Source organism: Solanum pennellii, chromosome 7 (genome assembly GCF_001406875.1).
Source record: "Solanum pennellii chromosome 7, SPENNV200".
Taxonomy (NCBI): Eukaryota; Viridiplantae; Streptophyta; class Magnoliopsida; order Solanales; family Solanaceae; genus Solanum; species Solanum pennellii.
Window position 1 is genome coordinate 67,972,352 of NC_028643.1, and position 12,378 is coordinate 67,984,729.

Consider the following 12,378-nt stretch of genomic DNA (forward strand, 5'->3'; position numbering starts at 1 on the left):
ATGATACTAATAATGTTTTAAAAATAAATATACATACTAAATAAGAATTGAGAGGCCACAAAAGCATACAAAAATGACACTAAATGAAACCAATAAAGTTAGATTTAAAATCAGACTCATGAAATATATACTCCATACTTATGAATTTGGTTCAATAGCTACTCCCAAAGTGATACTTTTTGGAGCAAACTAAAAATACAGAGTGTGTGAAATAAATAAAATAAAAAATATTATCTATAAACATTGTTTCGTAAACACAAGCCAAATTTAAGCAGTAAACAGAAATTGAACTTGTTCAAAGGAAAAAAATAGTATTACCTTATGCTAGGGTAAACTCAACAAATAAGAGGGAGATAATAATAGCTTTTTGTGTAGTCTAACATAATAGGAGTAAGAATAAAATGATAAAGAAATTTGACAGGATGGTAACTTTATAAAGTGCAAAGAATATGAAAAGACTATAGATTATATAACTGAAGAGTATAGATTATATAACTGATTGAAGTTTAAAAGACAAAAGATATAAATGATGTAATAGGAAAAGTTTGATACATTAGTTAAATGATCAGGACAAAGTGGTTATTTTAAATATGATGAGGGATATTTTTGTAATTCAACTTTCAACTATGGAGCTTCCCACTTTTAGTATTATATATATATATATATATATATGTTGTCTTAATTCTTTATCTATCTTGAAAAGGTTGAGAAATTGTTTCTGATAAACCCGTGGTCTTGTCTCAAGTAAAATATAATAAATATAAAGTATGTAACGCAAATATGATGACAAAGAATAAAACCGTAGCAACAACAGATAATACGATGAGTAATCGAAGTCAAGTAGACAACATGTACATAATACTAAAATTAAAGAATAAGATAGTATGAGAGTAGTAATAACAATAACAATATTGATAAAGAAGCTAGAGTATGCTTGACTACTTTCTAACTTTCGACTCTAATTCTCAAAATTTTATATTTTTCTATCAAAGATCATTTCCTCGATAAGTTGTACGTATATCATGCTTTATCTAATCACCTCCTTCTCAATATTTTATTCGACTTACTTCTACCTCTTTCGATATCCACCACAGTAAGGGGGAGATAAAAGAAATTATCTCAAGATCTTGAATTTCACTTGTCTTCTATTCCTTCTGTCCCAGTTCATGTGACATCATTGGAGTTTCAAGTGTCAATCAAATATTTCTTCAATTAATGTGCTTATATATAAAGTTTGAATATTTTAATTAAGTTGTTTATTATTGTAATGTATTATACTTTTTCCATTGTTTTCAAATATATAAATATTATTTCAAAAAGCTTAATATTAGTTGTGGTTTCAAGTCAATGGGCAAAATCTAATTAGTCGTGTTGAAGATAAATACTAGTAGTATATATGACTGTTGTTTTTACCCCTATAAACTGCCCAAAAACATTTTACAACACCTAAAATTTTGACACATTTTTATTTTAAAAAATATAGTAATAGATATCTTAATAATTCAATTAGTTGGCAATTTAAACTTTTACTTTATACGCGAAAGTTCAATTTTCGGCTTTATAATTTCCTTCCCTATTTCTCCTATCCCAAACATATAAAACGTGGAATTAATTAACAGACAGTTAAGATTTTAACACTCTTTATTAATACCTATATATAACACTAAATTGACTTCATCACTGAATAATTGACCATAAACAAATTCAAACAACTTACTTAAAATAATATACATCTGAAAAGTGAATCTATCATTGACACAAAATAACACACTACTTCAATCATAATATATTAATTGACTTAGTTACAACTATTTAAAAAAACACTAATTCAATCATAATATATTTGTAATTGACTTCATACTTGGTTACAAACATTAAAAAAAATACCAGTTCAATCATAATATAATAATTGACATCAATATTCTTGTCTCCTTAATCAACATCATTAGTGTTCCTTGAACACAATAATTAAAAATTATGTACTACAAGTGAAATATACATAAATAATGATTTAAAATAATAGTGAAAATGAGGATAAGTGCAAACGTGGCAAAAGAATTTAGCAGTATTTGATCCACAAGGTGCAAAGGGTCCATTGGAATAGAAAAGAAGATTTCATACAGCTAGGCTGCACGTATCATTTATATATCGGATTTGAGTCTGAATTCGGTATTTTAAATATAAAATATAAATTTATATATAAAAGTTCATTAAAATCATGCTTTTTTCCCCTAAATTTACTTAATTCATTTTCCTTTTTAGTTCAAAAGAATGACGCTTTTTTATATTTAGTGTTTTTTCTATTTTAATTCGTTGTTTGACCTATTTTTATTTTTAATCTATTTTAAAAAAGAATTATTATATTTTTTTAAGCAACTTTTTAATTTCAATCTATTCCATCTTTGAAACCATTAAAATCTTCTTAACTTCCTTACACAGTGCGTTAAATCAAAACAGATCACTAAATTTAAAATAAAAGAATTGTATTCTTAATGAAATGATTCTTAATCATATGTATTGAGAGAAGAAACTTAAAAACAATAAATTATAAATTAAACTCATAAAATTTAAATTTTGAATGTTCGTGGCCTATACGGGGACGCCATGATTGACAGCTAAAGCCACTGGTATTTGCTGTATCCAAAAAAATAATTCAGACGTCATTTTCTCTGTCATTAATCTTATTACACTATTGTGTCCAATTCCAAAAATGATGCTCACATTTGCTGTCTGTTTCCTTCTTATTATTCTTGAATAAGTGAAACAAAGACCACATAGTTTTTTTCCCTGACTTGGTTTGTTTTCCCATTATAAATTTTTGGTGTTTCTTCCTTTACTGAACCTAAAAGGTTTGATTTTTTTTTCTTTTTTGCTTCATTTCTTTTCTTAGTCATGTTATGTTGATTTTAGAAATGGGGTTTAAAAAAGATTGATTTTTTAAGCCATTCTTGACTTGTTCTATTTGTGTTGTGTGCAGGTTTTTGGTTATTTAACTTCTCTGTTTCCTTCTTTCTGTAAGGTATAATAAGGCAAAATCTTTCTTTCTTTCCATTCTTTCTGTTTCTGAGGGTTTTCTTGTTTGGGGTGGGGTGGGTGGGTGGGGGAGGACAAGTAAGGAAAAGTAGAGGAACTATTGAAGTTTTGAAGAGTTATGTCATGCTTGTCTATATTTAGTTTCCTTTTTGCTCTATTTTGTATGATCAAGAAATTCACTTTTTTCTTGATATAGAAAAATCATTTTTTTAAAACCCCCTTTTGACTATTAAGTATTGAATTTGATGATTTTGAGATTGCCTTTTACTGTGTGCTTAAACAAACTGTTTCTTTTCTTGATATGCAGTAGGTTTAGCCATGAATCCATGTCTTCCTGAATGGAATATTGAGACTGAACTTCCTGCTCCACATCAAAAGAAGCCTATGGGGTAAATAATATATGTGTTTGATTACATAACCAAAGTATATTAAATTTGTTTTTTAAAAAATGATCTTGAATTGGTGTCAATTGGATGGTCTTTTCTGTAGATTTGATCATGAGCTAGTGGAGTTGTTGTGGCGAAACGGAGAGGTAGTATTACATAGCCAAACACATAAAAAGCAGCCAGGCTATGATCCTAATGAATGCAGACAGTTTAACAAACATGATCAACCAACAATAAGAGTTGCTGGAAATCAGACTAATTTGATTCAAGATGATGAAACTGTCGCGTGGCTAAACTGCCCTATCGATGATTCGTTTGACAAAGAATTTTGTTCCCCTTTCTTATCTGATATTTCAACAAATCCTCACCTGGGGGAGGAACCTGATAAGTCAATTAGGCAATCAGAGGACAATAACAAGGTTTTCAAGTTTGATCCTTTAGAGATCAACCATGTTCTTCCGCAATCACATCATTCTGGTTTCGATCCAAATCCAATGCCACCTCCAAGATTTCACAACTTTGGATCAGCACAACAGAAACATCATATAGTAGGGGGGGATCAGAAAGGTGTTAACTTTCCTCCACCGATAAGGTCATCCAATGTGCAGCTTGGTGGCAAAGAAGCTAGAAGCAATCTGATCCTGCAAGATATTAAAGAGGGGTCTGTGATGACAGTTGGTTCAAGCCACTGTGGCAGCAATCAAGTTGATACTAGCCGGTTTTCAAGTAGTGCAAATAGAGGGTTGTCTGCAGCAATGATCACTGATTATACCGGAAAAATCAGTCCACAAAGTGATACAATGGACCGAGACACATTTGAACCAGCTAATACATCTTCGTCTTCAGGAAGATCCGGTAGTAGTTATGCAAGAGCATGCAATCAATCTACAGCGACCAATAGCCAGGGCCACAAAAGGAAGAGTAGAGATGGTGAAGAACCAGAATGCCAGAGTAAAGTAAGTTACAATTTGTCTTCTAAGTCTCTTGGCTTAAAGTAAGTTACATTTATATGAAGTTCCATAATTTGCTATACAGGCTGATGAGCTAGAATCAGCTGGAGGAAACAAGCCAGCCCAAAAATCTGGAACTGCCCGAAGGAGCCGTGCTGCAGAAGTGCATAATCTCTCTGAAAGGGTAGAAGTTGTTGACCTTCCTTTCCATTTTTATATATGTTATGACTTCTTCAAGGAAATACACCTTAATCATCAAATGGATTTCTCTTCACAGAGACGGAGGGATAGAATCAATGAGAAAATGAAGGCCTTGCAAGAGCTTCTTCCTCACTCTACTAAGGTATGGGGTTGAGGAATTTGAGGTTGATTGTACTTTTCATGGACAATATTTGTAGTTTTCATCTGATCATGGAATTGTTAGCATTTTAAAAGTACAAATAGTATCTGGCATAACCTTCATAATACGGAAAGTATACACGATCTTGATTCAATCGGCAACCGTTTCTTGGTTGATGCTAGAAAACCATTAGTGAACCTTGTGACTGGGATTATTTGGTGCTTGTGTTATACCTACTCAGCTTGTTTTTTCAGGAATTCCTAATTTTATGATTCCTGGCTTACTTTTTTCAGACAGACAAAGCATCAATGCTGGATGAGGCTATTGAATACTTGAAGTCACTTCAGATGCAACTGCAGGTATGAACTCATAAAATCGTACGGGGTGAGTTAGCGACTCATTTGTCCATGATCCAAATGTTTCTACGTTTATCTTAGGTACAATTGTAAAAATATTCTATACTGTCAATGCATTCAAACCTGTTATCGAAGATTATACATCTCAATATTTGTGCTTATATTTAGATGACCTGATAGTTTGTGAAATTTCGTTTACACTAACGATGGATATAAGTTAAGTACAATGTTCCTTTATGGTGATATTCAGATGATGTGGATGGGAAGTGGCATGGCATCAATGATGTTCCCTGGTGTCCAACACTACATTTCCAGAATGGGAATGGGGATGGGTCCACCTTCGGTGCCTTCCATGCACAATGCTATGCATTTAGCTAGGCTTCCTTTGGTTGATCCAGCAATCCCTTTGACACAAGCTGCCCCTAATAATCAAGCAGCTGCAATGTGCCAGAATTCAATGTTGAATCAAGTTAACTATCAACGCCATTTGCAGAATCCCAATTTTCCAGATCAATATGCTAGTTACATGGGGTTCCATCCACTTCAAGGCGCTTCTCAGGTTTGATCTCCCACATACCTACTTTCATCATGTACACTTCATATAAATAGAAAAAATTGTATCCTAAATTCTCTTCTCTTTTAATTTTGTGCTTTCCTTGGCAGCCTATAAACATTTTTGGCTTAGGTTCACATACAGCACAGCAAACTCAGCAGTTACCACATCCAACTAATAGTAATGCACCTGCCACTTGAAGAGTTATCACTGAGGATACTATCAGTGTAAAATTAGGTAAGGGACTTTTCTTGCTTTACCCTTTGAAAAGTTGCATTGAGTGCATAAGCTCTGATAATAAGGAGTACCATGACCCCTTTTCTTTGTTGGAGTCCGCTCGATTTATGATTGTTCAATTACTGTTCTATTTTCATCGACAAGTAGTGCTTGAGTAGACCTCAGAATATAACACTTGATGCACCAAGAGTTTAACATCTTTTATGTTATCTGATTTTATAGTACTTTTCTTCCATTTTGACAGGACAGTGAAATTGCTTCATTTTGCGTAATGTTTTATCATGGTACTAGACTCTAGCAATCACTGCTGGAAGATCTTAAGATTTTGGGAGCTAACGTTCAAATATGTAAGAGACAACGACACCATCGTAATGAAATACATGAACTTCATTGTATGAGACTCATGGAGAATTCTTCATATAGCAAAGCTACAAGTTTTATTCTGTAGGAGCACATTAGTAGTTGGCATATGTAACTTACTGTATATGAAAAAATTTACTGAGGAATAAGAAACCATTTGGTCTTTACATACTGATTTCTTTTTGTATATCCTGCGTATCACATTATATATATATTCAATGGTGATCAAAGTTTGCCTGTTTTGTGTGGCTAGCCACGGGCGGATCTAACTTATGACTTATGAGGTAGGGGTGCCACGACACCCGCACATTTTCATTATAATTTGCGATATGTATGTGAAAAATTAGATATATAGCATGTTGCGTTTGAGTAATGTCTTTTGTTGTAAGAGGTAAGTACATGATTACATCTTCAACTTTCAAATTTTGAATCCGCCATTCAATCATATATTGTATTGATCTTCTTTCTATCCAATGAAAAACTAATGAGCTTTGTTCCAATTTTATTTCCCTCCAATTTACCATATACCCTGTATTAAAAATAATAATTAAAAAACAACATCTCACCAATGATTATACAAATAGATAATATTAAAATATAGACAAACGGTTCATCTAAAATAAAGAATATTAAAACATAGAGAATGGTCCATGACCCTTTCCCTATTTTAATATAAAAATAAAACAAACAGAAAAGATTAAATCCTTCATTAATTTGCCAATAATTTTACTTTTACCATATATTATACAAATAAGAATTATTATTATTATTATTAAAACAGAAAACGAGCCATAAATCATCTATAGTCATTCAACTAAAATATCTTCAATGACAATATTATTTTTCATTGCAAAAGTTAATGATAGAAACAAATGTATAAGATATGCTTTGTGTGATATTCCAAAGATATTTTTTTTTCCCAAGTCAAGAAGAAGTGACCACTATTGTCTAAAATTTTAATCATGTGTTGGTGTCTTAAGTTGTCTCTTATCATCCTATCAATGGGAAACAAGGCAGATATCTGAGATAGATCTTCTTTAATTTTACTCCATTTAACAGCCACAACCACAACTATATGGTAACTCTTTGTTTCAATTGGAAAATCAATAGTCCTTTCAACATAACTGCCTGAAAAGGATTGTACTGACATATTATTCCTACTCACGTACATCTATTACAACAGTTACGCCTCAGTCCTGGTCAAATTAAAGTCAGTTATTGTGTTGTTCCTCTTAAACTCGTCTCGGTCCAATATTATAAAAAAAAAATAATTTCTCAAGCACTCTAAGCGATCATTTACGATCTATAAGAATAACACCATATTAGGAAAACTAATATCAATAATGCAAATCAAGATTAGTTATACGAACATTATGAGTATTTGAATTGTTGTATTAAATGAATTAATAGGGTGTAGTAGAATGAACTAATACTAAATATAATTGTATGAATCGATTAGGGTGCATAACTAATACATTTCAGTTGAAAATTAATTTTCAATTAGGTATTTAAACAAATGCAAATATTTCCTTATCAAGGTGCAACTAGTTGTAGCTAGATTCATATTGACTAGTGTTGATGCAAGTTGTGCTTCACATGCAACACTACTTTTATAGATATCTAAAGTGTGTGATAATAAAAACCATTAATTCAAAGATAGTGGTCATGTGTGGACCAACTACTATATTATGTCTATCTCTTTCTTGATGTTAGAGAGTTGGAAAAGATTGATGCCTCAATAATGGGATCCACCACTTGTAAAATTGATGCTATATATCTTTGTTTTCTATTGGTCCTACAAATTCTCTCTACCAGTTACATTACATCTCAAACTTCATGTCAGGTCATGTTCACAACAATTCCTCTAGCTACTTGGACAAGACTGATCAAGAATAAGAAAAGATGCTAAGTAATAAAAGTTTCAAAGTTAATACCATTTAGTTATAGATTAGTGATAGATTTTAAGATAATTTAATTAGTTAAGAGCCTTTTAACAATGAGTTAACTAACAAAATATCGATAAATTTCGTAACTAATTTATATAATTTCTAAAACAAAGATATAGATAGGTATCACACTTTGTTGAGTCAATTATTTACCTCCTTTCCATCCTTAAAAATCTTATTCTATATTCCCTCGGCCTTTTGGTCTGAGCTAGGAGGCGCGAAAGGGATTTATTTAGATTCTTTTTATTAAAAGCTTACCATATATATAGATGTTGATATTGTTCAATTTTTTCGTGTGTTTATCGATTTCTTTTTATATTTAAAATTTATTAGTGAATATCATAACTCAACATTGACTTAGCTTCGATTTAATTGCAAAAGTCATACAAGTTTGGATGTACTATACGTATATTCATCTTGCGTTTTGAATCTTATTGTATAAATTGAGTTTAATTTTAAGTGAAAAGGATAGAAAATAGAAAGTAGATGCTTTATTCACCAATTCTTTTGCGTAGTTGGAATCATCAAATTTCTCGATCATAAAAAAATTATTCAATAACTATTAAGAGTAAAGTGAAATTTACAAAATGTGAAACATACCAATTTCATGGGTAGTTGGAATCATTAAATTTCTCCATCATGGGATTTTGGGTGGGGGGTTGTTGGGGGGTGGGGNTCAAAAAAAGATCTCAATTATATCATAGTAACACATTTCACATGTAGAAATAATATATATTCAAAAGAACGTACAAACAACTCTTTTTTGTTAATTAATTACATCAGTCAAAATACAGTAGTAGATTGCATATTTGTTAGTATTATATATTATTATACGATATGTTATTTCTAAATACCAAATACTGTACCAAATATCAAAATAAAAACTTAAAATATAAACCATATACTATATCAAATACCAAAAAACCAAAATCATGGTATCAAAAATTTAGATAGAATACGAAAATTCAGTATATACACCATGCCAACCCCTAATTGGAATCATCATATTTTCCTATCATAAAAAATAAATCTTTTTCTATAGTTATTTAGAGCTATGTGAAATTTACAAAATGTGTAACATACCAATTTTAATGCGTATTGGGCAATAATTATCAAGGGCCATGGGAAATTTAAAAAATTGTGTAACATACTAACTTATATACCCAATTTTCACATGTAATTGAAATCATTGAATTTCTCAAAAAAAAAATAAATTATTATTAATAGTCATGTGAAATTTACAAAGTGTGTAGCATGAAGAACCATGGGGACCATGATAATGTGATCAATTGATCAATTATTTAATTAGAGATTAGAGAAAGAATAACTGTTTGTGGAGTATATATGATTTTAAGCTTTAACGTTTAATCAACTGTTTGTTTTTCTTGTTACTGTTAGGGGCAAAAGGATAAGAAATTTATTGTGAGCATAATACTATTGATGATTATCACATGTATTTTAATATTTTATTGAGATTATTGTCAAAAATACATCTAAGTTATTTATGTTTTTTGAGTTTCATACCTCAATTATTGGAAATGTGAGTTTCATGCCTAAATTATCACTTTTTAGTTTGAGAAACACACCTCAGTGGTGTATGTAGTGCACTCTCTCTTTTATATGAAAAAACTTTGACACATGGCATTCGACATAAATAAAATAATTTACTAGATAAAAATTAAATAATAAAAAATTAATATTAATTAAAAATTAAAGATTACTATCCATATAAAAAATTTATTTATTTTTCTTATCTCACTCCATCACCTCCTCCACATACCCCCCTCCCCCGCGACAATCTCATCTTTTTTTAAAAAAAAAAATCATTTATAAAATATTTTTAAAATTTTCATATTTCATCCTCCCTGTTGACACTCAATTTTGACCCTCCCCGGTAGGAATTAATTCACGAGCTTCTTGATTTCCAAGCAAATTAAAATAATTAGTTTTACAAAATATAAAGTTTGCGTTATTTTGAATAGTTTTTTCTATTTTTAGTTTTAGTAAAATATTTAGATAACTAGTGTGGTTTGAACAACAATTTATACTTTCAGATTAACTAGTTTATAATTGAAATAATTATTTTATTTTATTTTTTCGCTAAAAAACTCATATTCGTCTCACAAAGTATAAATATCAGGTTCACAATGACATACAATATATAAAATGAGAGATGATTATGTTGGCTTTTGTTAGTAGTCTAATGACGTTGGAATGACTATATTATTTCATATATATGTCAAATGTATATTGGGTGTATCAATAATATAGGCATAACATATACATCGTACAATGATATGCACTATATGTCCATATTATTATTGAGAACTTCATTCAAGTTCATCGAATCAAAGTGAAGTAGAGAAGAAAAAGGAAGAAGTCGAGTTTTGGGGGTGGGGAAAATGTGAACAACCTGAATTGAGTGTTGTTGATGATGTCACCACCTTTGAATCGATAAATATTACTAGTGTATTATTTAATAAAGCTATAGTTTATATAATTATGAATCACGGCTACAGTTTAATGGAATTTGCTATGAAGAATTGCGTGTATTTGTATAAATCCTAAATAAGGGGAGAGATGAAAAGTGCACATGTGGAATTGTAAATGTGTGGTAACAATTAAACTTTGTGGGCATTTACTGAGATTTTTTAATTAGTGAAATGCCAATTCTGATGTTGCTCAATATATTACATCTCAATTTTAGGTATGTTACTCAATGTCTTGATATATTGCGTAAAGTGATTTATTCGACTGATAAATGGGTAAAATAGTATATTTGTGTCCTGATACATTGCGTAAAATAAATGTGATGTATCCGAGAATAGGAGAGAGTAGGAATTTTTGTAGCTTTTTCAAATGATAGAGTATTTTAGAGAATATGATAGAATAGTATAACTTACATAAATCTCATAGTGTAATACCTAAATTACATCTTATCCCTACTTTTTTCTATTTTACAAAAATTTCTTAAAATAGAATTCATCTGAATACATAAGTTTCATCCGGATACATTATATGTGATACATTGTAATAACTGGCAATTGCACATTTCAAGGAAAACAGTTGGCTGTTGCGCTTTAAAAGTAAAATTAACCTAAAATTGATTCTAGATCTCACGATTCAAGCATAAATGATTGTTATCAATCCATCCCAATCCATAACAGATTCATGCCTTTCAAAATATTTTCATCATCTCCATCAAGCCGTCATTGAAGTTTAAATTACTTGATAATATTAGCTGATACAATATGAATATATATCGATTTGATGTTCATCTTTACTTGATGAATGACATAGAGTAGATGTATTAAGAATAGACTTATGGGGGAGACAGGTATTAGCTTTATATAAATGAGTATATCACATATGACCTGAATATTTGTACAACTATTTTGGCATAATTAGTTTTTCAATTTCCCCTAAAATGACAGATTATGACATGCTATTCAGTATTCACTATACAATAGCATGGAATCACACAAATTGGTTATAACTCAAGCAGAAAAAATTATTGACTTTTTTAAGGGTTATAATTATTCTTTTGAGAAATTTAATAATATAAATGTTATAGAATCAATTAAATAAAATAAAGTTGAGTGATTTTATAAAAGAAATGCTTAAGAAAATATTTGTTAAAGAAAATAAAATAAGAGAGTTAAGCATGATATATTAAACATCAATTGGAATAAGTATTACAAAGCTAAACTTGAAGGGAGGTTTGTGTAATTATTTCTTTTACTTTTTGCTTATAATGATTTCCTAAATAATAGTTGAAGTTGAGTGATTTTGTAAAAGAAAATTCATAAGTTGAGTGACTTTAATGATACAAAATAAAGTTGAGTGATTTTTTGTAACAACCTGTTTAGTAGGTTCGAGCAGTAAAATTATTTTTTGATAAAAAACTGACTGGGTCGACGGACCACGCGACGGACCGTCCTGGTCACGACGGCCCGTGATGGACTCCGTCGTCCCACACTTGTTTAGTTTCTTCTGCTGCTCTTCTCATTACCCTCGAGGACAAGTAGGACGAACCGTCATAGGCACGACGGACCGTCGAGGGCCTTCGTTCCAAAACACTTCAACTCTGGGAATCGGGATACTGGAGTTACTTCTCTGAACTTCAGGACGGACCTGCAGGACGGACCGTCATGGATACGACGGACCATCACAGGGTCTTCGTTCCAAAACACTTCAATTTTTGGAGTCTGGGTACC

At 30.8% G+C, this 12,378-nt stretch overlaps 1 protein-coding gene across 2 annotated transcripts; it reads left to right on the forward strand.

Annotated features, from left to right (window-relative positions):
• The first annotated feature begins 2,688 nt into the window (after positions 1–2,688).
• Positions 2,689–6,440, forward strand: LOC107026281 (transcription factor PIF4). 2 transcript variants are annotated; one of them, XM_027918594.1, is made up of 10 exons: positions 2,689–2,849; positions 2,978–3,019; positions 3,344–3,422; positions 3,523–4,375; positions 4,455–4,553; positions 4,647–4,712; positions 5,003–5,068; positions 5,316–5,624; positions 5,729–5,855; positions 6,100–6,440. In XM_027918594.1, the coding sequence occupies exons 3-9, from the start codon at positions 3,352–3,354 to the stop codon at positions 5,816–5,818; spliced, it is 1,554 nt and encodes a 517-aa protein (XP_027774395.1). In that variant the 5' UTR covers positions 2,689–2,849; positions 2,978–3,019; positions 3,344–3,351; the 3' UTR covers positions 5,819–5,855; positions 6,100–6,440. The 2 variants fall into 2 exon arrangements, with proteins under 2 accessions (XP_027774395.1, XP_015082675.1); XM_015227189.2 differs by having other exon boundaries at positions 2,690–2,849; positions 3,341–3,422.
• The last annotated feature ends 5,938 nt before the right edge of the window (positions 6,441–12,378 follow it).

Excerpts from the sequence above, each read along its gene's own strand:
- LOC107026281 (XM_027918594.1), top strand. The coding sequence starts at position 3,352 with ATGAATCCATGTCTTCCTGAATGGAATATTGAGACTGAACTTCCTGCT. Across the intron at positions 4,376-4,454 it reads AACCAGAATGCCAGAGTAAA|GCTGATGAGCTAGAATCAGC; the intron begins GTAAGTTACAAT and ends TTTGCTATACAG. Across the intron at positions 4,554-4,646 it reads TGCATAATCTCTCTGAAAGG|AGACGGAGGGATAGAATCAA; the intron begins GTAGAAGTTGTT and ends TTCTCTTCACAG.